At 57.1% G+C, this 23,270-nt stretch overlaps 2 protein-coding genes across 2 annotated transcripts in view; both read right to left on the bottom strand.

Moving 5' to 3' along the window:
* Positions 1-2,261, bottom strand: part of GAS2L2 (growth arrest-specific 2 like 2) — a 4,095-nt gene extending 1,834 nt beyond the window's left edge. Inside the window, exons 1-4 of the mRNA XM_010573911.1 lie at positions 1,904-2,261; positions 993-1,231; positions 746-853; positions 59-155 (exon numbers count right to left, since the gene is read on the bottom strand). Of these exons, the coding sequence (XP_010572213.1) occupies positions 59-155; positions 746-853; positions 993-1,231; positions 1,904-2,261 (802 nt within the window). The remainder of the gene's footprint in view (positions 1-58; positions 156-745; positions 854-992; positions 1,232-1,903) is intronic.
* Positions 2,262-5,928: 3,667 nt separating this feature from the next.
* MMP28 (matrix metallopeptidase 28) overlaps positions 5,929-23,270 on the bottom strand; it is a 17,787-nt gene continuing 445 nt past the window's right edge. The window contains exons 2-10 of the mRNA XM_010573910.1: positions 16,107-16,186; positions 15,266-15,429; positions 11,188-11,409; positions 10,294-10,539; positions 9,712-9,861; positions 9,008-9,175; positions 7,454-7,828; positions 6,721-6,866; positions 5,929-6,132 (exon numbers count right to left, since the gene is read on the bottom strand). Coding sequence (XP_010572212.1) covers positions 5,929-6,132; positions 6,721-6,866; positions 7,454-7,828; positions 9,008-9,175; positions 9,712-9,861; positions 10,294-10,539; positions 11,188-11,409; positions 15,266-15,429; positions 16,107-16,186 — 1,755 coding nt within the window. The remainder of the gene's footprint in view (positions 6,133-6,720; positions 6,867-7,453; positions 7,829-9,007; positions 9,176-9,711; positions 9,862-10,293; positions 10,540-11,187; positions 11,410-15,265; positions 15,430-16,106; positions 16,187-23,270) is intronic.

Here is a 23,270-nt window from a genome sequence, read left to right as displayed (position 1 = left end):
CCCCCCCCCACCCCAGGCATGGGGCAGAGCCACAGGGTTTGGGGACGCCGGGACTCACAGAGCGAGGTGCAGCGACACGGGTCATGCTTGTCCAGGTAGTGCTCCAGCGTGTCCCAGCCGCCCCCGACCCGCACCATGACGTGCTCCCGCAGGATCTGCACGGGATGCCGTGTGCCGTGAGGTCCGGAGAGGTGCGTGAGATGCACCCCTTGGACCTCCACCTCTTTTTAAGTAGCCTGGAGGTACCATGCAGAACTGGGCTTGGAGACCCATGGGCTTGCCCTAAGTGCCACCAGGTCTCCCAAAGGACAGCTTCATCCCCGGCTCAGCACCACTGGGGCAGGACGGTCTCAGCTTCCACTGCCACCCCGACAGGAATATTTCATCACCCCAAGGAGAGTGGGGAGCCTTTTGGAAAAACCCCCTCTACTGTCATGTGCTGAGCCCTTTGGGAAGGCCAGGCTTAGGGACGGACCCAGGCAGGGACGGAGCATCCCAGTGTTCCCATTGCTGGGTAAGACCTGGCTCTGGCTTGGCATGGGATGGCAAGTTTTTTCCCACAGACATGGATGGTTACAGCCATGCAAACATGTACTACAGGTCTGAGCTTCCCTGCTTTGGGGATAACAGTAAAAAAACTCCACATTGGCCCTGTTTGGGGATTGTATTATGGAAGAAGATTCGTGGCAGCAGAGCAGGATTCCTGGTGCCTGTGCTCCAAAAACACAGGGTGAAGCAGACTCACCCGGACAAAGATGAGGGTGTCAGAGTCGCCCACACGGTATTTCCCTTCGGATATCTTGATCATGGGGAACTGGACGGGGCAGGTACAGCGGCTCACCAGGTGCTGGACCTGTGGGCAGCAGGGATGGGTCCTCGCCAGAGCTCCTGGGAAAGGTCCTGGGGTGGCCATCCCTATCTCCATCATCTCCACCTCCATCCCCATCCCCATCCCCATCCCCATCTCCATCTCGCTCCATGCCCCTCCGTACCATCTGGTCGAGGTTGTGGAGGTCCCGTGGCTTCCGGGGGGGCCGGGACAAGGGGGTGTCTGCAGGTGGCAGGTCCAGCTCCTGACGGAGCTCCTCCTCAATCTCCTCCTCCATCTGCACCAGAGTCGGGGCGCGCATGCCGAAGCGGGCAGCACGGCGCGCCAGCTCCAGCAGGCACAGCACGAAGTTCTTCTCGTTCTTCCTCAGCACCAGGTCCTCCGTCTCGAACATCAGGACGTCTGGGGCAGGGCAGGGCTGGGCTGAGCCAGGGCAGGCACATGGGGATGGGGACAAAGGGGACGGAGGGGGCACAGGTGGAGTCAAAACCCGCCCAAAGGGATTTTATTCCCTGGAGCCATCCCACTAGGAATATGGTTGGGTCCAATAAGAGTTGGGATAAATTAACAGAGGAAGAGCCTTCCCCTTGGGCATCTACATGCAAAGGCATTGCCATATGTTTCATGGCATCGCAAAGCCACAAAACCCAGTGGCTGGGTGTGCTGAGGATGTGTCACTCCATGCCCTTCCCAGGCATCCACTGGTGGTGTGGACAGGGTGACAGACCCTTTGCTCAGAGCCAGGACTGCTTCTGATGTCCTTACAGCCAGGATCATGCCATGCATGGTAGGGCCATACTGCGGCATTCGTCCTTTCCATTTCCACCCCTCCAGCGCATATTTGCACCCAAGCAAACACGCCCGCCGAGTGGCAGCACCCTGCAAAGCTGCTGCCGAGCCCAGAGGAACTTGTGCAAGAAATCCCAGCTCAAGGACGCATGTGCATGGTGCTGCCCAGCGCTGGGGTGGCACTGGCTTTGGAGGACACAGGGGAAAACTCCTGGGGTGATGCCAGGACCAGCTGGAGGGGAATTGCACACGGGGACACAGGACAGCTGGAGCCTGGTATCTTACCTTTAATATCCATCTCCTTCCTGCACCACTGGATGAAGTTGGAGATATTGTCCCTGGCCTGGAAGGTGCCTGGCTGTGCTGCGAGGTTGCAGGCAACGCCGGTGGTGGGCAGGCGGAGGTGGCGGGCCACGTCGGGGCAGGAGAGGGCGAACTCCTCGGCCACGTGGGTGACGTTGTTGGCGTGGGAGCAGAGCACGGCCCCCGTCTCCAGCACCTCCACAAAAGTGCCCACCTGGATGTCCAGGTCGTACAGCTCCTTCAGCCACTCAGCCAAGTCCTCCTTCATGGCGTAGAGGTACTGCTCGCTGGACTGGTAGGGACGGATGCTCCGCACCACGGTGCCCGGCGGCCCCAACATTTTGCCATAAGACTGGGAGGAGGTCGAGGGAAAGGGGCGATGGAGACATGGGTGATGGGGACGTGGGAAGCTGCCCCGGGCCGTGTCCCCAGCCCACCTCCCCAGCAGCCACACTCACCCGGTGCCGCTTGCTCTCTGCCACCCGGGATGGTGACGCCGTCCTCCCGGTGCTGGGAGCCCTTCTCGGGGTCCAAGGGCTGTAATGCAGCGTGGGGAAAGAAAATCACCCTCCTGGGCAGTGGGTGTTTTGTTTCCTTCCCAAGTGCTGTTCTCTTCTCCTTGGTGACAAGGGACAGGCTGCAAACACTCCCCGTTAACCCTTCAGTGCCTGCTCCTCCTCCGGCAGCCCTGCTCCTTCTTCCCCAGCCACCCCAGCGGTGGATTTTCCCATGGGGTCCCCAGCTCTGGGGCAGGAGGGAGTTAGAGAGCAGCTCATCAGCATCCCAAATTGCTCACAACCCCAAAAGAGGGGGGGATTTCCCCCCTCCCCACCATCTCTGCACCCAACTCCACCACAGGTGGGGTGACCTGGGGGCCCTACAAGATGCATCTTCAGGACTCGGTACCCCTGAGTTGATAGCCCTGATGCAGCCACATTTTTGCCCCCATTTTACAGGCTCAGACATTCTGCTGAGATGCCACCATGTGCCTTTGCAAGCCCAAACATGCTGTGGCGAGGAGCCCACCCGAGCAGGGGAGCCCCAGCATGGGCGACCCTGAGCAGGGCTCCCTCGTCCCTGGGTGGGGTGCCCAGAGGGATGGAGAGAGGCTGAGCTCCGTGCAGGTCTGGTGTGAGGACCTCTGAACACATCATGGGGGTGATGCTTAGACCAGTCCCTCTGCACCCCTCCTCCCCTCCCAACACGCACCCTGGGGCACAGCAACACCAGGAGCTGGAAAGCCAAACCCTCAGATAAGGGCTTCCCAAAGCCGTAGGGACTGGGGCAGAGATCACTTGGAGAGAGCTGGTCCTGACGGTAGTTGGACTTCCAAACTCCTTGTCTCAGCTGGCCCACAGGGTCTCTGTGCAACCTGGAAGTTTCCCAGTGGAGAGAGCCAGAGGAAGAGGAGGAAGAGGCTGAAGAGCTGCAAGAGGTAGAGGGTACCAACAGAGACACCACTGCCATTGCTTGCTCTGTGCTTTCCACCAAGACATGGAGCAAGGGGGTGGTCTGAGAGCCGAGCAGCCCCAAGGAGTCCCAGACCCCCACACTCTGTCCCCTGGCTCCCCCTCCACCAGCTCCTCCCAGCCACAACCCCCAGGGCAGCTTTCCCAAGGAAACATCCCCATGCTGATCCCGAGCATCGCCATGTACTCTCATCATTTCATTTCATCTGGTAAAAATGCTAGTGGCTGCTCATGTTTGGGTGTAAATCCCTACACTTGAACCCAGGCTCATCCCTTGATCTCGCTGTAGGGAACAGAGAGGTCTCATCACCTCCAAAGGTTGGGGCCAGAGAAGGTCACAGCAAGGACCCTGCTCCCTGGAGCCCCCTTCACAGAGCAAATCCACCAATCCTCTCCCTCAAACCTCTTTCTGAAAAAAAAATAAAATAAGCATGAGGGGGTTTTATTTGCATGCCCACCTTTGGGGTTTCTCTGCACTGTGCTCCCTTGCAAACTTCTTCCTGAATTGCCCATGACAGCGAGGTCTTCAGCAAAAGCCGAGCTCCTCCAGGGATGGCGTGACTCCAGGAGCTGGGGCTTTAAGAAAATAACTACACTGGTGAGTGGGCGCTGCTGGGAATGTCGGAGACTCCCTCCCTAACCCAGGGTTGGCAGAGCTGCCCCAGCACCCAGGTACTGCTGCAAAAAGCAAATCTACCAGGCATGTGCTTGCACCTCGGGACTGAAACGGAGCCTCTTGTGAGCTTGGGGGGCTTCTTGCTGTGTCAGGGACCCCATCTTCTCCCTGGTGCCAGCTGCTGATGCTCACTGCAGATCATGGCTGGATCAGCCGGTGTCATTTTGGGGGAGGAAATGCAAGAATCCCAGCTATTCCCCCGGGCTGGGGAATGCATGGCAGGCTGGCCGGAGGAGTCTGTGCCTGGCATGCCCTGCCAGGGAGCCCAGTGGGAGAAAAGGACCCTTGTGACGCAGGATTTTCAGCCACAGCACCCAGTGGGGTCAGCCACATGGCTCAGGGTGCGAGTCCAACTCCCCCAGGCCCCCCCGAAATTGAGGGTGCAGGCCAGTCACCCTGTCTTTGCCAGCAATGCTACGCTCAGCCCCAGCCCTGGCAGCATCACTTGTGACCCCAAGGCATCCCGACAGCGCACAGCCCCAGGAAACACACGGCAGCAAGCAAGGGAGGAAAAGGAAAGCCCCAAAACAGGAGAGGATTTGAGGTTGTCCCATCCTCAGCCTCCAGTCCTACAGCAGAAGGGATGCCTGGCTCTCTCCTAAGGGGTCACGAAAGGGGATAATGATCTGCTGCTTCTCTGCAGAGCCGCAGGTGTGGAATACCCCTGGGGTACAGACAGACTCATAAATCCTCCTGTCTCCAAAAAGTGGTTCATGGAGCAGAAGTCACACTGCTCTTCTGACTCTCCTCAATGCCCAGAGCAGACGTCTGGACAGCAAGACCTCGTCCAGTGCCAGCCTTCCCCATCAACCCCCCATCAATCTCCCCATCACGCTGCAGATCCCATGGCTGGTGGGAGCCGAGGGGGCTGGAGAGACATGGCTCCAGGCAGGAGACGTGAGCGGGGACGGAGGCAAGCCTGACCTCTGCAAACATTGCGACACTGCTGGTGCTGGCCGGCAGGTCCTTCTCCCTGCAGGCAAAACGCTGCCCGCTCAACGGGCAGCACAGGCAGGACGCCCCGGCATGTTGCGGCATGAAGGAAAGCAAACAGGAGCAGCAGGGAAGGTTTCAGGGTGCTCCCTGTCCCATGGGAGGTAAGGACCCACCTTCACACACCGCAATGGGCTGGGGCAGAGGTGGAGACCTGGAGGGTCCCCATCAGCGTGAATTCATCCTCCACACTGGGAAAAAAACCCCAACTATTAACACATCCCAAGGTGTGGAGAAATACTCAGTAATCTGGGACGAAGCAGGGAAGAGCATTTCCATGGTTTTTTCACCATCAGCATCATCCCCATCAGCAAGTTTTTAGTGGGATCCATCCCCCTCATTTGATCCAGCAAGCATGATAGCTGAGGCCAAATTCAGCAATACCCACTCCAGCCCCAAACACACACATGCATCTTAAATGCACCCCTTTCAGGAACCAGGAGATTGGCTTTTAAAAAAAAATATACAAAAGTCTGGCATGAAAACAAGCAGAAATCCCATCACCGCATATCCAGAGGTTCATTTTATTTGCCTTCAGGTCTTCAGGCCCTTGGGACTCCCTGCAAGCAATGTTGCCTTATTATCATTCAATTCAAAATAAGAACGATGCAGCCCCATCTCTTTGGCAACACTGAAAGTCCCCTGAGGTTTTAAGCCCTGAGCAGATGAAGTCCCAGTGTCCGTGTCTGCACAGGAAGGGCTCACTCACAAATATCACGGAAAACGGACAGAACAGCTTGTGTTAGCTCTCTGTCCTGCCAAATCCATGTCTCAGCTGGTATCGGGCAGCGCCAAAAGCCCTCGGGAAGTACCAGCCCTGGCACCCTGCCTGGGGCAAGCCCCGCTCCTGCCTTCTCTGTAGGGAAGGTCTAGGGTGGGTGAGGGTGAGCAGAGGACGCTACGCTGAAGAACAGCTGCTGGCATCGGGAGGGGATCCCGACTCGGCACCCCGACATGGCATCCCGGCACGGCAGGACCAGCCGCAGCCCGGTGCCGAAGCCACCGACGCGAAGAAAGGCACCCAGCGCCGGGGTCCGAGTCCTGGCAGAACCATCAACGAAGCAGCAGCCCACCTGTGTAGAACCCCAGCATGATGAAAATCCCCAAATCTCTCAACTCAAAGGATATTTTAAGAAAGTTGAGCCCTGTCCTGGTCAGCACCCACGGCTGGCATTTTCTGCCACTGCATTCAAGCCCCAGGGACCTGACACTCCCCCACCGGCTGTGGGAGACGATGGCCCTTTGTAGACATGACCGGTGACTCGGGGCACAGGAGCCAGTGGCGTTTCCAGGTGGGGAGCCCTGCTTTGGGAAAGGAATGAGGAATATGCAGCCGAGCTGTCCTTGTGAGCCTGCATGCACAGACATGTCTGTCTGTCCTGCTCACCCTCTCCTCTTCCTCTCCTCCCCCAGTAATTTTTCAATCCAGTTCATCCAACTGCAGCAGAGGGGCACAGGACTTAAAAATATGTTGATCCCGTCTCTTGCAGAGAGACGGAGCAGAGGACAGACACTTTCTCTGCACACAAGAAAGGCTGCCAGGTGAACACAACCCTTATCAGACACTGGAGAACCCAACCAGCCATCCCAACCCCATCAGAAAGCCAAGCTGCAACTCTCCTGCGAGCTGCACAGCGACACGGTCAGCAGCTCAGCTGTACCTCCCCCTCTTCCTTCACCCCAAAGAGGCTCCTACACCAAAACCCTCTGCTTTCTCCCCCAAAATCCCACGGTGTTGGTGTCTGCAGCTGGTGCCGAAGCACCCGCAGGGGATGGGTCTCCTCCTCCAGCTGCCGACCCTCCATTCCTGGGGCAAGAGAGGGGAGAAGGCAGGAGGGGGGGCTTTGTGCACGCAGGGGGGGGCAAAGCTCAACACGGAACCGTATTTTTGTCCAAATGTCTCTTTTCTTTTTGTTTTAACCAGGAAACATTCTCAGTCTCTTATTTAAAACCACCCAAGCCCCAAACCAAGCGACGGTGAGGCACTCCTCTGCCTGATCGCAGGAAAACGACAGCTGAAGTATCAACAAACCCCAGTCCCGGTTTGAAAAAAAAATGTGTAATGATATCCTGAACATTAACAGAAACGGGTGGGTTTGCAGTCTCCATGGCTTAGACCTTTTTTTGTGGTCTTTTTAAAAAAATATTGTCTCCCAAAGCCTCCAGCCCACCTGGCCGGGGCTGACGGCTGCATCCCTGCTGCACCGGGGCATCGCTCCACCGGCCCATGGCTCCAGCCATCCGCAGGCAGCCCTGGCCTGCCAGTCCCGGCCGAACCGTCCTCAGACCGGAATCCAGAGTCAAATAAAGAGGGATCCAGGCAGCGGTGGGCGAGTTGGGGTTCAGCCCCCCATTTCATCCCAGTACGCTCTGCTCAGAAGAGGACCTGCCCACCGTTTGCATCCCAGCAGCCCATCCAGGGTAGCTGGGTGGCCCATTTGCCGGTGGCCACCACTTGCAGCTTCGCCCGGTCGAATTGCCAGTACTGGTCATCCCGAAAGAAGTAGATGAAGCCGTCGCGGTGGGTGAGGGCACCCGCCGTGCCAGGGGGCAAGCCCTCCCAGTCCCGCAGGCTGCGGGGGTAGTAGGGCTCCACGCCGAGGGTCTCCTCGCTCACCACGAAGTACTTGGGTCCTTTGAAGAGGACCAGGCGCCGGAGCTGCTGGAAGTAGAGCGCGGTGTCGGGGTGCCGTGGGAGGCCGCGGGCACTGCATTTCTGGGGGAAACCTGCCGCCAGGGTGGAGCCCATGTAGCACCAGCATCGGCCACCTGGGAAGAGCAGGGGAGAGGGGTTAGAGCCCACCCCAACGGGGTCCGTCGCAGGACCAGCTTCAGGAGACATGGAAGGACTCAGCCATGGGGCCAGCCTTGCAGCCCTAGACACGTGTCCGTGACATCCATCCCGCTGGTGATCCAACCGGCACCACTGTGGGGCTGCTCCCAGGCTGGGGGGGGAAACTGAGGCACAGTAGCTCAGGGGCTTGAAGGCACGGAAAGAGACTGCCAGGGACAGAGCAAGGCCACCACACTGTTCCCTAGTCTTTGCTGCTTCCTTGCAAACCTCCCCCTGTTCCTGCACAGCGAGCAGGACAGACAGACCCAGATCCCCCAGGGACTGGGACAACCGAGATCAGCGCTGCAGCAGCAGGAATTGCAACTGGGGCCGAGCGCTCGGCCATCCCCGCAGAGCCCTGTCCCCGCAGAGCCCTGTCCCCACGAAGCAAGCAGACAAAAGCCCCTTTCTGCTCACAAGCCACAGCCTGACCCAGCCCCGGGGAGGGAGGGAGCGGACGAGGGCTGTGGAGGGAGAGGGGCTTTTGGCTCTCACCCAGCCGCAGCAACAAAGCCCCCATTCTGATGAGCCTGCAACTGGTTTCCATTAAAGGTTGGGGCTGACCCTGGCAGCCAGGCTGCCTTCTTTGACCTTCCTCTACCCATCCGGCTGCGGCGTGCTGCCGAGCAGCTTGCGGATGGTATTTCAGCTCCCTGTGGCAGCTCAGCCCCCGGCACGATGCAGGGACCCATGTGTACCATGAAAACATCACACTCGTCTCAGCTCCCCTGTGGCCACACGTCTTTCGGGAGCATTTTCACCCCAAGAGCCCAAAGGGTTTGATACATCTGGTTTTGTTTTTAAACACAGGTGAGCGCCGCTCTCCTGAATGGGCTAATGAGGAAACTGAGGCACGAGGGGGTGATGCTGCCTGCCGGGATGATACACCCAAAGCCATACAATTAATCCATGGCAGGCAACAAGCCCAGGGCTCCTGCGGGTTTTTGCACACCTGGGACCCAGTGATGCCCCAGCTCTGTGCTGGGACGGGACCAGCAGGAGGGACAGGGGACGTGGGCAGGAGAAGGTGCCCCAGCCAGACCCGGACAGCCAGACCAAGCAGGCAGGAGCATCAGCAGCCCCAAGGAGAGCTCTCCTGCCTGTGCCTCACCTACCTTTGAAGAAATAAAACTTGCCACTGAGCTGGGACCAGGTGCAGGCGTCGATGCCAGCGGGGAGACCGGGCCAGCGCGTCTGCAGGGGCCGTGGGTCGCTGGCGTTGCCACTCGTGGGCACCACCCAGTAGTGGCTGCCCTTGAAGATGTAGAGGTTGTGATCCCCATCTGCAGGGCAGAAGGAGGAGTGAGGAATTCCCACATGAGAGGCGAGAAGCCTCATCCCACCTCCCACCCACCGCTCCCCAATTCCCCTCTCCTCCCCACACAGCTCCGCGGTGCTTCGGGGATGCTTGGGTTTCGGAGGCTCCCTTCTGCCTCTCCAACCGCCCTCTCAGCTTTCATAATTCATTGCCTCCACTCCAGCCCAGAGAGGATAAAAGCTGACCACAGCTCCCGCTCAAGGCTCATCTTTCACGGTTGAGCTCCCGCAGCGAATAAGCCTTGTCATGGCCCAAGTTTGAGGATGTTTTCCCCCTCCTAACACACCAAACCATCGCTGTGTCCTCGAGATGCACTCCACTCTGTGGCAGCAATGTGCGTCAGTGATGCCACCAGCCCCAGGAGCACATATGGGGCTGTGGGCCAGCCAAATCCACCCTTCCCACTACTGGAGCTTATCAGAGCAGAAACTGGCTGCTGCAGCACTGGGGTGAGGGGTGGGGTACGTGTTTCGGGAGATGGCTGTGCCAGCCAACACTCACCAGCGGTTATGGCGTCGAAGAAGGAGTGGCAGTAATAGGCGCTGAGGCTCCTTTGCTGCCGGTCCCCGTCGTAAAGGTCCGTGTTCCAGTCCTGGAAGTGAGTGAAGACCTTTCCCGGGAGCTGGATGGCCAAGCCTTTGGAGGGCTTCCCTGGGATGGAGCAGGGAGCAGTGAGTCATGGAGAAGGGGCAGGGAAAGGGCTTTCCCCAGAGCACTGTGTGAGCACAGGGCTGGGGAGCCATCCCAGGGCTCCAAACACTCCTTGTCCCGCTGCCTGGCTCCTGTCCCCCTCTATACGGTGGTGGAAAAGACCCCTCGGTACCCCCAAAAAACATGCACCAGTGTTTCCCTGGTTGCAAACAAGGGAACCAGGTCCAACCTCCCCTGCCCTGGAGGGCATGGTACCCATTCCACGTGCCCTGCTGCATCTTCCTCCCCAGCCACAAAAGGATGAGGCCCATCCCCACCGTGCCCCTTGCGCGTAGTCCTCTCCCCTTGCCCACTCCCATCCCTGCTCCTCGCTCTCCATCCCAGGGAACATCCCCAGAGGAACTGAGGGATGCTTGGGGAAGCCAGGCTCACCATACAAGTTCTGGACAGCCAAGATGTCATCCCAGCTGAGGACAAAATCCTTGCTGAGCTTCTTGTAGTAGGGAGACATCAGGGCACTCTTGACGGGGGAGTGCTCCAGCCCCAGCGTGTGGCCGACCTCGTGGGCCACCACGATGAAGAGGTTGCGCCCTTTGCCGCTGTGCAGGGACCAGCGCTCAGCGCTGTCGAAGTGGGCTTCTCCACGCCGGGGGAAGAAGGCGTGAGCCAGGGCACCTCCTGGGGACATGAGAGCCATCAGGGACCACGGGGTGGGAGAGGACCTCAGCCACAAGCCGAGGGGCAGGGGGCACGCGCAGCTCTGGTTTGCTTAAATAGGCATCGATTTTAGCTCTTTGGGAGGCCTGCTGAGAAAGAACAGCAGCTTCCCACGACTATTTCCCGCAGCAGGTGCAAGCCAAACCAGTTCTGCCTTCGGCTCCTGAGCACGGCAGGGGTTTGTCTGCTCTGTGGTTTATATGTTTGGTTTCTTGCTGGGCTCAGGCCAGGGACTGAAGCCACTGCATTGACCCATGTCGGGCAAAGGCTCAAGAAGAGAGAAAACCTGGGCTTGTCTGATAGTGGATAAGCAGAAAGACTCAGCTGGAAGGAATGAGCTCAGGTTTGGAGGATGCCATCAGGATGGGGAGGGCTCCTTGAAGACCATCAGCACGATCCTATAATGAGTAGCATCTCAGCCACCTCACTGGCAGACCTCAGTTGCAGAACTGGTAGTGAGGACCCCAAATCGGAAAGCAAACTGGTGCAAACTGGGTTTAGAGGGACTGCTGGGGCAGAGCCTTGCCTCCATCACCCCCAGCCCTCCTCCCTGCCAGGGAAGAGCCCACATTGTAAAAGAGAAGCTTACGAGGGGGAAGCGACCAGCACCTGGTCCATCGAAGGCATTGTTGAGTCCATCGTTGTGGTCTCCATGGAAGAAGGTCAGGCGGATGTCAGCTGGGCCATCCCGTGCCTCCCAAAACACCAGCGAGGACACGTTGCTCCAGAGCTCGAAGGCGGCTTTCACGGCCAGGCGCACCTCGTGCTGTGGCAGGTAGGAGGGCCAGTTCACCACCCGGTAGGTCAGGTGCCGCTTGTACCACCTCCCGCCTGCAAGAGGGGCAAAGCTCAGCACGACGATGGGGACGTGGACTTGCTCTTCCACCCAGGGGCTGCCGGGGTAGAAGAAAGCTTCCCAGTGCTGGGAAATGCCATGGCTTTCCCAAGCCGAAGCTGAAAGTCAACCCAGGTGTCCCACCAGCAGCAGGATCTGACCCATGAAATCCCTCCAAAGGTGCCACCACTAGATCCCACCCAGAGATTCCCAAGGCTGGACCTGCAACCAAAGCCTAAGAGAGGAGCCAAAACCTGTTTAAGGCGAGGAGAAGCTGGGGCACTCAGTTTGAACCCCCCCACCCCCTTGCCTCATCATGCTCTCCAGGGCCAAATCCAGCATGGGTCCCTGACCTGCAGGTCTCCTGCCTGATGCCAGCTTCATGCCCAGAAGATAAGGACTGGCTTTCAGGGAGAGAAAGCAAAGCCACCTCTGAAAACAAGTGGCCCAAAGGCAAAAGGAGAGGGAAGGGCTCTCGGCAGCAACTTGGGGGCACAACGGAACAGTGGGGAAGGAGGATGCAGGGTTGCATCCTGGTTAAGGCAGATTTGCCAAGAGCTAGGCACCAGCCAGAGGGGAAAAAAAGAGCCAATCCTCAAGGGGACACCAGTCGGGTTTGAAATACATCCCCAGGAAGGAATGGTACCGACTGCCATAAAGCACATGCTGATCTCCATCACATGCCCAAAGACCCCAGAGACATCCAGGGCTTCATCCAGCTGGCCGGCAAGCACAGGCAGGGAAGGAAAATGCCCGTTCATACCAGGGGGATCTGCAGCAGAGCCCTGCGGCTGGTCCCTGTGGTGCCTCTGCACCTTCTGCACCAAGCCCGAATGCTGCAGGGACACCAAAACCAGGGGGCCATGGGAGGTGTGTGTGCAGGGCTGGGGGTCCCCAGCACCCAAAGCTCCCTTGGTGAGAGGGGGGTCCTCCCTGTCTCCCCTGAACACCCTCCCTGAGGCCCAGCCTTGACTGCTTTTATAGGGAATCCCTTTTCTTTTTCCCCCGAATGTGTAATTTGAACACAGCAGCTACTGAGCCAAGGCAAGGAACAGACCAGCTCCCCTGTAGTAGGGCTGCCTTTTCACTGTTTTTAAGGACATCCTGACCATTTCTACCTGCAGAAGTTGTTGCCTGGAAGTCCAGCCAGCGATATCCCAGCAGGAACAAACTACTGCTCACCATTTATTTTAACAGCACCAAGGATCTTACTGCCCATGGCTTTCCTAAAAGCTCTTCTAAGGGAGACAGAGCCCTGATGCCACCAGGGCAGATGGTGACAAGGATGAAGGGGACAAGCCCATGAAATCCCCCTAAGCTCCCCACCCTCCTCCCACCACGCAGGAGTGCAAAGATATGTGTTCCTGCAGCCGCCACGCAACATCACAGCCCCCTCCTCCTCCTCCTCCTCCTCCTCCAGCACCCCTCAGCAGCTGTGGGGACCCTGGGGCCCCACAACTACATCTAGCCAGGGGTGTCTGGGAGCAGGAAAGAAGCCATGGGGCCACGCTGGGAAGATGCAGGTGCCAGAGCTGGTGCCAAGGCGTGGGAGCGGTGACAGACCTCCAGCGACTGCGCCTGCTCCAGATGTGCAGGGCAACAGGGGGAACAGAGCCGGCAGCACGCCTGGGCTCGTTGCTGTGGGTCTGAGCCAAGCTGCTCGGCAATCCTGGAGGACATCCCATCCCAGCTCTGTTTCCTTCTCCTCTGTTTCCGAGCAGCCCATGGCAGGGGAGGCTCTGGGCCAGCTGGTCGCGGTCCTTGGGGGCAGAATCGGTTCTCCCTGCTCATCAGTGCAATGACGGCCTCTGACTTAAAAGGGACATGGCTGTGCTTTCCACCAAACCCTGCACGGTAAAGGCTAAATACCTGCCTGGATGGCTGCAGTCCTAAGATAAAAAGCCCCGGCATCCCATCCTTCCCTCCACAGGGGCAGAGCATCTCCCACCGGAGGAGGATGGATGGATGGCACCAGCAGGCAGGGCTGGGGGAGGCAATCGTGGCCAGCTCTCAGGAAGAGGAGGGCTGGGTGCTGCATGGAGCCATTGAGCCGGGGACAATCACAGGCAGGAGTTCCCCGAGGGGAAATCCAGGATGCTGGCTGCCCGACATGCCGTCTGGCCAAGGACCTGCTGGTCAGCAGAGCTCCCAGCCAGCTCTGGTGCCTGGCAAAGCCCAGCAAGGCAACTAGAAGAAAGTCCTCTTCCCAGCGCCTTCCACTGCAGACCCCCGATTTCCAAACAGGACCTGTCCCCATATCTTCCCAGAGAGCAGAAAGCCTTGGGCTTTGACTGCAGAAGGGAAGTTTTCTTCAGAGGTGCAGAAAGGAGCGGACGGACTGGACCCCGTCCCACGCAGGGAGCCGATCTCCACTGCTGGGCTGGGACCGACCCCGGGAGCAGCAGGGGGGACGGACGCCCTCCCCAGTCCCACGCTGGCCACCACTGCTGGGCTAACTCCGTTGGGAGCCAAAGCTCAGCCGGGGTTGGCTTTGACCCACACGCCGGGGCGCGAGCGTGCCCGAAGCCGGCGGGATGAGGGACACAGCGGCTGCCCGGTGACGATCCTGCTGGGGCAGGGGTGGATAACAAAATACTTTGCCTGCCCGGCTGCAGCGGCTTCCTGCTTGGAGTCGGATAAACAGCCAACTTGGCACAAAGCCTCCGGCCTTCCTGGCCGGTGCCGCCAGCTGTGCGGGCATCCCCCCCCCAGCTCCCCCCTCCAGCCTGCGGGCACCGCTATGGAGTTGCTCCCATGCCCGCTGCCTGCTGGTGCTGCCGCCAGCTGCACCCCGGCTTGCTGCCACGGGGGATCCGCCGGCACCAGACCACCGGAGCAATAACCGGTGCCACACACAGCCCTTCCCTGTCTGGGCTCGGAGCCGCCGGGTGTCTCTTGCCACCCACCCGCAGACCACAGTCCCCAAAAAGGAGCCTTGTGAGCCAGAAGGCACAAGCTGCTTCTCTTTGCCCATCTCCTCCTGCATGTCCTTCCCAGCTCTGCCTCATCGGCCTCCTGCCCAGGGCATGGCAGACCCTCTGCCAGGGATGGCGCCTGCAAGGGCGACGCTGCATGTCAGGGTTTTTGGAATGAAAGCCAGAGGCAGGAGGAGGACGATGGGGCTGTCTCCTGGGGCCGTCCATCGCCAGCCCTGCCAGATGCAGAGACAGCCTGACAAGGCACAGAGCCCTTTCTTAATCTCGCCTTCATTTTTCCCATGTCCTAAGCACAGCTGGCCCCAGCCCTCTTGCTCTCTAGGAATCCAGTTACTCATCCACAAGCCCAGGAGGGTGAGACACAAGAGGCCCAATCCTGGCTACTCAGGAGCAAAAGAAGTCGCTTGGAGCAGAGTTAAAGCCCTTAATGTGGGTGAAACAACTCCCTGTGGCCAGGCAGCCCAGCACCAGCAGGTTTTGTGGCTACTGCCGGGTGACTAACACACGTTAGAAGTCTCAAAGGTCAGCAGAGCCTGGAGATAACTCCACTGTGTGCCAGCCCCTGCTCTCCGGATCATGCCACCACGGCAGTGTCCGGGGCCATGGTGATCTGATAGCTCCTCAGGAGATGTCCTGGCTCCCTGGACAGCAGTAAAACCACCCCGGAGGGCTGAATTGCCCCACGAGTAGGAGTTGCATCTCTCTAATCATTTCTGACATCAAGCCATACAGAACAACTAAAAATAAAGAGGTTTAAAAATAAAGCAGTGCAAAGCTCAGGCAGGTCCTGTACCAGCAGAGCTGCGCCTCCCATCCACAGCAGCATCTCCAGAAGCCCAGTTACAGGATGGAAGACTTGGACTACCAGCACCCCAGAAACCCAAACCCCACCGGCACCCCCGGCACCGACGCTCACCGTGCTGCGTGGTACGCCTGCGGCGCCGGGTGGCAGATGCCCGGCGTGCCCAGGCTGCGCGGCTCTGCCCATCGCCCGTGCCGCACCGCGGCAGAGCCATCTGATGGAGCGTGGGGGCATCCAGGACCCCGCTGAGCGGGAGGTGGGTCACCCGCTGGAAGTCCCTGAAAAAGGAAGGCAGACGTCAGCACCCACACCCGGACCCCTCCCGGGGGGGTTCTTCGATTGCGTTTGTGCCGGGTGTTTGACCTGAGCCAGGGCTTTCACCCAGAAAACTCTGTGCCCTGCCACAGGGAATGTATCTGGGTGATAAAACAAGAAGGATTTGGCTCTAAACCACATCTGACCAGCAATCCATCTCCTAGCAGGGCAAAAGTAGACAGGGGAGCCTAAAAAATGTCTTTCCCAGTTTTTAACCCCAGTTGTTTGACTTTGCACTTGACTTTGCGCAGGGTCAGACCAGGGACTCTCACAGAGCCAATGTGATCTCGATAAGAGACGTCCGAGCAGGGGTTGTCAGCTCGGCCCCCTGACATCTCCCAGCCGTCCCCAACCTCAGCCTCGCCACAGATATTATTGTAAGGGGAGCACCGGGCCATAAAAGGCAAATAAAGCAGCGCAGCGAGGCGTCGGGCTGCCAGCAGCCAGCTGCGGGAGCTGGGTACGGACCGGCGTTTCCAAAAAGGACTGGTTGTGCTTTATCATCAGACCGTGCCAGAGAGAGCCCCCGGCTGCAGAAAGAACTCTGCTGCTGCAAAAAGACCCCCCCCCAAGCACCGGCAGCTCCCACACAGCCGGAGTTTCTGCATTTCTGCTGCTGTTTTGAATAAAAGGCTCATACCTCACTGCCTCCGTGAACTCGGCGGGGCTGTGTGTGCCGGGCCCCGGCTCGCCGAAGTAGCCGTATTTCTCCAGGAACAGCTGCAAGATGAGACATGGGAGAGGCACAGCTCAGAGCACGGGCAGGCATTTGCACATGTTGGCTTGGGGAGGCGGGGGGAAAAGGAGATGCGATGGGAAACAGCGCAGCAAACCCAGGGCTGTGCAGAAATTCCCAGTTATTTTTTTTTCCTGAGAACTCTGCACCCCAAGCAGCCGCACCTCTTGTGCGTGCCAAGCCGAGCTGGTCTATATGTTTGCATTATGGGACTTCGGAAAACCTCAACTAAGCCCATCATTTTTGATGGCTCTTGGGTTTTTGGCCACGACGCAATGGAGGCGTAGGAGGAAACGTTGCTATCAACAGATCAAAAAACCCTGCTGCCATGTCATCCGCAGCCAGAGGCTACCAAACCCACTCTAATCACCTCAGATGCATCAAGGCAGTGATTAAAATAAAGGCTGAAGTGCTGTGGACACGGGTGGGGTGAGATGGGGTCAGGCTGCAGCCTCCCCCTATCTCCACGCAGGATGTGGTGCTGCAAAGCGGAGACACTCCAGGGGCAATCTGCTCTGCCAAACCATTCTTCTTCTTATCGGCCATTTACATGGACGGAGATTGTCGCTCTGAACTTGCTCCAACACATAAATTGCACGTTAAAGAAAATAAATGGTTTCCCTCTGCCCAGCCTGCGCCTCCAGCTTTTGGAGAAGTTAATAGCCACGGTCGCAGGAATGCTCCACACCCGCCTTCCCCGCCGCCGGGGATGTCTGCAGGAGACAAACAAGCCGCCCAGCATCCTGTTAGTGCAACAGAATCGGAGTTGAAGTAATGAGGAATAAAAAGTGAAAGTGGCTGCTTCATTTCCCGCATCCCAAAGGAGAGGTGGGCTGAGCACCAGGATCGTTATGGACTGTCTTTTAAAGCCTATTCCCTCCCTGCTCACCTGGGGGGTCACTGATGGGTAAGAGGGCAAGAAGAAGGGGGCTGGTGTCAACCTGCGCTCGATGCTGCTCCTGACCGACGGCAGCATCCCTTCCTGGGCATGGGCAGCACCGAGCCGGCCACACTTTGCCAGTTGTCTGGTGGGGAGTGGGAACAGTTTCTGGATATGGCAGCCCTGAGGTGCACCAGAGCCTCTCCCTCTCCTCCTCCTGCCCAAATCCTCCGCTTGCCTTTAACAGTCATCTTCACATCATCCCCAAACACGTCATCCTCTGCGCCCACCACCTCCCCACGAGCAGGGCAAGCACCTTCCATGTGCTCTCTGCCTGTTGCTCGCCCCTGTGGAAGCCCTCCCTAACCCCTTCCCAGACCTCAGCTCCTCCAGCCATGGAGTTATCTCCTCCTTTACACCCCTTCTACCTGGAGGATCCCCCTCCGGCTGCAGCACCACAAGGACCAGCACGGCTTCCTGCCAGGACACGCTCTTCACTCAGCCCCAGCCCAAAAATTTGGCCGTGTTTCCCACCGAACACTTTTACCAGCTGCCTACCTTGGCCAGAGGTAGCAGCGTCTCGTTGTAGCAGCATCGGGCTGCAGCAGTAAAAACCCAAGTGTGGTCAGAGTCACCTGGACACTGCACACCCAGTCCCGGTGAGTCGGGATAAATCAGGTGTGAGCAAGTGCTGCACTGGCAGATGAGAGCATCAGCTTGCTTATCAGACAAAGCCGCAACACCTCTGCCCGGGGATGGACCGTATAGCCTGGACGTGCCATCTCCCCAGCCATACGGGGATAACTCGCACCTTTACATGGGTACCAGGAGGCAAAACACAGCAGCAACTCGGGATGCAGAAGCAGGGAAGGAGGATACGGGGATGGGGGGAAACTCTTGGGGACAGGGCGGCATGGAGGTTTGGTAGCCCTGAGAGTAGTCTGGAGAGGAGAAGGTATCTGGCCCTCTTTCTCTGCAGTTGTGTTTTTGTAATGTTCTCCTCCAGAATTAGAAAATCACTAACCACATATATATGGATGTGGGGTGATAATCCCCGGTGGTTACATCACCATGGCTAAATGTGAGCTACAAAGCACCCAGACAGAAAGTGCCGGGTCTCAAATCGTGGCACAGTCTAAACTGTTTCCACCAAAATTTTGCTTTCACTCAGCATCTAAAATGTAACAACTTGAAGCTGTTTCCTCTCCTGTAACCTAACACAATCCCATTCTTAAAGCATGAAAATGTTTTTTCCCCACCATGATCTCACAAAGGCTTGAAACCTCATCTGGACAAGTCAGGGTGCGTGGCAAAAAAGCCACAGCTATTGCAGCAGCTGCTCTTGAGCAGCACCAAAATGTACGCAGGCCACTAGCTTTATTATTCCTGTCCAGATCTCCTTGAACTCTGCAAGTCCAACCAAAGCGGCAGTTTCCCTGTAGTTTCTGGCCCGTGTCATGTTGAGGTTCTTGCACAAAAGCATCAGCTCTCAGGCTGCAAAACCACCAGGAGCAAACTTATTACATTTTCTAGACACAGTTATTGGGAGCTCCAGGTGATGCCAGTCCTGGAAACACAGAGCTACAGGAGAGGGATGTGCTGATCCTCCACTGCACAAGGTATTTATCAGACAGCAGAGCATACAAAGTCCCCTGGACCAAAGGCTTTTCAGGGTGACAAGGGAACCCAAGAGCCCCATGTCACAGTGTCCTGTGCCCAAACTAATGCTGAAGACCCCCTCCAGCACTGCCCGTGCCCCACACACCCCCAGAGACTAGCCAGGCTCTGGTAGGGCTGGGTGGAAGCTGGCACCAGCCCGTTAAACCTCTCCAGAGGCTGCAATGCAAAGCCTGGCCGTGCTGGGAAAACTCCCTCCCTCCTGCCCCAGATGGGGAAATGCTGTTTTCTGTACAATGGGAAAAGAAAAACAGCAGGAAACCAAGAGCTGAGCATTAATATGAAATATGCCCAGCTCCCCCTCCGCTTGTGGGGAGGAGAAGAGAAAAGATCTAGCTGCCCGGGAGCCAGTGCCGTGGCAGAAATCCTTCGGGGCTGCAGCGGGGATAGCAGGAGGAGAGTTTGGGGGAGATGGAGGGGCCCTTCCCATCTCAGGGCTCTGATGTGGAGCTGGTTGCAACCCTGGAAATCATCTCTGCTGAGAGCTAAAGCCAAGGAAACACCTTGCCCTTGACCACAGGCATCCCAGGTGGAGGACAGCCAACAGCAAATACAATTAGACCTCCCTCCCTGGAAACTGGGATAACAAGAGGGCAGAGACAGCAGGCTCTGGTCCTGCCCGCCCTCCCCTCCAGACACTCAGCTTCTGGCACCTTCACCACCAGTTAAGTATCAGAGAAGCCTCACGTTGGCTCCCGTTGACCGTGGTCGCTTCTGCTCTACCTGGATACAAGCCCCATCTCTCCCCTCCATCCCCAGCAGCGGAGGGAAGCGATCCCGTCTTGCCGAAGGGTGGGCAGGCGCTTGGTGCTGTGGTTACAGAGGATGCTGGCCACAAGCTGCACCTCCAAGGTCTTTTGTTTTCAATCACGAGAGGACAGCAGCCCGGCATTTCACCACCGAGACGGACACGGGGGAAGCTGTAGCTCCCACATCTCAGCCTCAGTTTCCCCCTGCAACACGGACACAAGGAAAGCTGACGTTTGGGACGAGCATGTTTTGGCACGGCCACAGAAGGAGTGGCGGCTCCTCTTGCCCATCAGGTCACTGCCTGCCTGTCAGCTGCCGTCAGAAGATGTCAAAGCATTTAAAAACATTCATTTCTTTCCACTCTCCCAAGCCACATTCCTGCCTGCAGTCATAAACCCTTAGGCAGAGTCTTTGTGTCTCTTTTGTTTAAGTGTGCATATAAGTATCTATATAAATATTATATATATAGATACACAAAGACACACAAGAACGGAGATTAGCAAGTACAGAGCCTGGTTGTCCCCCGCTGAAAAGACAGCAAAACATAAGCTAATTCTGTATGTTAATGACGGAGGCTGGTTAAAACCCCAAGCCCTGTCTGGTTGCTGTGACGCTCCCCCGCTGTGCCTAATCCGGTCCTGAAGGAATCTCCTCTCCCACCTACCCCTCCTGAAAATCTGTTTTAGCTGGAAATTATCTACTTGCCACTGAAGATGTGGAGCTGGGGAAATACTGTGCCCAGCGCCTTTTAAGCTCCTTTACTCTTCACATTTTATCTTGAGCTGAGAAGCAGGGGCAGCAGGCCAGGACTGTAGCAGGTCTAACTAAAACCCCTCCTGGTTTCAGTAACACAGATCTTTGAGATGCTGAACTGGACCTAGCTCTCTGCCTCCCCATCTGCCTGGACAGGAGGGATGCTACGGGACAGGAACAGCAAATATCGCATCACTTGAAAGGAAACAAAGGCCATGAAAGTCCCTGGGCTTGGTGTTACCTGCCTGCGGGGCTGGCAGATCGCTGTGCTTCCTTGTGCGTTAAATACAAGAATATCTCATCAGCAATTACTACGATTCGCTCCTGCCTTTGAAACCAGCTCGCAGCTTTGCCCCGGCACCCCAGGCACCCCACACCCTGGGTAGCGATGGGCTGCACCACCCAGCCACAGCTCCAGCAGCACTGAAACTACCCGAATGCAACCCAAAGCACTTGGGGAAAACAGGGGAAAACACTGGGCTTGGCCAAACCTTCCCCTGCAAATACCAGAGCAGCTGACAAACCAGTTTGGTCACGCAAACTGGTTGTGCTTTCACGTCTAAGGAGAGAAAGGAAACAAGATGCTTGGTCTTCGCCATCCATCGGGATGGGAACCGGCGGGGGGGAAGGCGACGTGCCCGCTGCCAGCAGCCGCCGGCCCCTTGCCTGGCAGGCGTTATTCGCTGTAACAAGTGGGGATTGTTCAGGGGGAGAGCCGGGAAGAAAGTGGGGTTGTTCACGCTGCGGTGACTCACGGGGCTGTTAATCACACCGGAGGGCCGCCGGGTGTCTTGGAACCACTTGCCATATCCGCGCTACCGGCAGCAACTCAGAGCCGTGATCTCATGGGTTTTACACGCTCTCCGCGGCCACGCAGAGCCCGGCAGTGCCTCAACAGGGGTGACGGCACCTGAATAATTCCTCCTCCTCTCCCCCACTCCTTGCATTGCCCTGCTGAGGCTGAACAGCAGGGATTTTTCCCAAGAAGAAGGTTTTCTTCCTCTTATTTCAATCAGAGGGAAAATGTGGGGGTGTGCCGGGAGCATGAGGGGGTCCCAGCTGACCCCCAAGCCCCACCATGTGCTGGGTGGTACCCAGAGACCCTCGCTCCGGCCAGGCTGTGCTCAGCATCCAGCATCCCAACTGGTTGCCTGCTCCGTAAAGGAGCTCATCTGGACACCAGAGCATTTCTCAGCACAAATACAGCTCAGAGCCTACGCTAAAATGCAAGCCCTTAGTTGCTGAGGGGGAAAAGTCAGAGGCCACGTGCTACTGCAAAAGCGGGAGAAGGAGGGCAGCATAGGAAAAAATAAATAAATAAAATCCAAAATGGGAATGTCTCGGTCCCTGAGTCCCACTCTCCATTTCCATTCCCTGCTTTTCTCAATTTTCTACCCAATTTTTCTTCTAATCACAACAGACCTGTATCTTCTCATGCAAATCACTACAGGGACTTTATTGTCCTTTGTCCTTGGCACCACCAGCACTCGGTCACGCTCTTCACTCCCAATAAGGGGTGAAGTCTCACGTGCCGTGTATTTTACACAATTCCCCCGGGATCAGGGAGACTCGGGCATTACCACACACCCAACTGCTGTCCTGAGAGCAGCCCAGCCAGAGACCAGGTCTGCCAAACTACGTGCTATCTAGTATTGGACCTCCTCCTATCTGGGGCCCGCAGATAATAAGATGATTTAACATACAAATGTTTCAGATTAAATTTCCAAACTTTCCTTCTTTTTGGGGGGGGAAGCTGCAGTTGATACGAAGGCAGTGAAAACAAGGGCACAAGCCAGGAAAATAACACAACTGGACATTTTCTCAGACTTTTGCATCTAAGTTTACACAAGCTATTGTTGCTAACTTTGGCTATTTTAAAAGCATTAAAAACAGCTTTAGAAGCAAAGCCTGGCAGCGGTCTAAAAGCCACAAGTAACTAGAACTATTTGATGTTACGTGAGAATTTCAGCTTTCTCTTAAAAGCAAAATTAACTGCTCCGTTTATTTAGACAAGCTTTCTTACCCCAGTCTCCATACATTTCCATTGTGTGCATTGTCCCACAGTCCCTGACCAGCGCAGCACATCGCACTGGGGAAACTGAGGCAGGGAGACAGGAAAGTCACTCGCCCAGCACCCCTTGCCTGGGATCTGCCACAATCCTGGGACCTGCTCTGAGGCTTCAAGGGAAAAGTTCTCAGAAGTCACCAGTGAGGAATCAAAAGGCAGACTGGACCTTTTAAAGCTCTTGCCCCCCACAATGAGCTGGTTTTATTTTTAAACTGAATTTTAAATTATTGATTTTCTGAGCATTAAGAACTTTGCAGATTTGTTTTTCTCCAGGTGGCATGATGGGCCGGGCTGAGGTTTGTGCACCCTGGGACAAGCACACGTATAAATCACCTCTTTGAAACTGCATCTCCCAGCATGAAAAGCCTGCACATTGAAACAAGCCTCGGAGCACTGATGTGCACTTTTCCTCTTACAGCATGTGAAAAATCCCAATTGATCCACCAGGACTGGCTGGGGTTTTAAAATCAAGCCTCTGTGCAAACGTACACCACATCGATGCCTAAAGAAGAAACAAATCCCTGATGTTAACCTTTGTTCACCAGCCAAATCTCATACCTCGTCCTCCCAAAACAAACAGGAATGGCTGGCGGCATAGCATGACAACGATACGGGGACAAACAGAAGAAATCCAAACAGAGGTGATGGGGACAGCCCCGGTGAGAGGCAGGGCAGGGGAAAGGCTGGCTTTCGTCCCCTCCCGACTCGCGGGGAGATGGGAAGGTTTCCCAGTGCGAGACTTCTATTGTTGTCAGAGCTATATAGGAGGAGGGGTGCAGATGTACATCACCTATGGGCGCACGCCTCCGTCTACGACACGCGCCTTGACACCCCAAACGCAACCCTACGGCGCGGGCCCATCTCGGCGCGCACGCGCCTCCGCCACGGATTCGCGGCCGACCCGCGCACGCTCTGCGGCACGCGGGGCTCGCCTTCGCCA

Source organism: Haliaeetus leucocephalus, unplaced genomic scaffold (assembly GCF_000737465.1).
Source record: "Haliaeetus leucocephalus isolate CR32 unplaced genomic scaffold, Haliaeetus_leucocephalus-4.0 Scaffold395, whole genome shotgun sequence".
NCBI lineage: Eukaryota > Metazoa > Chordata > Aves > Accipitriformes > Accipitridae > Haliaeetus > Haliaeetus leucocephalus.
Note: the sequence above shows the minus strand (reverse complement) of the source record. Positions and strands in the feature narration are given on the sequence as shown.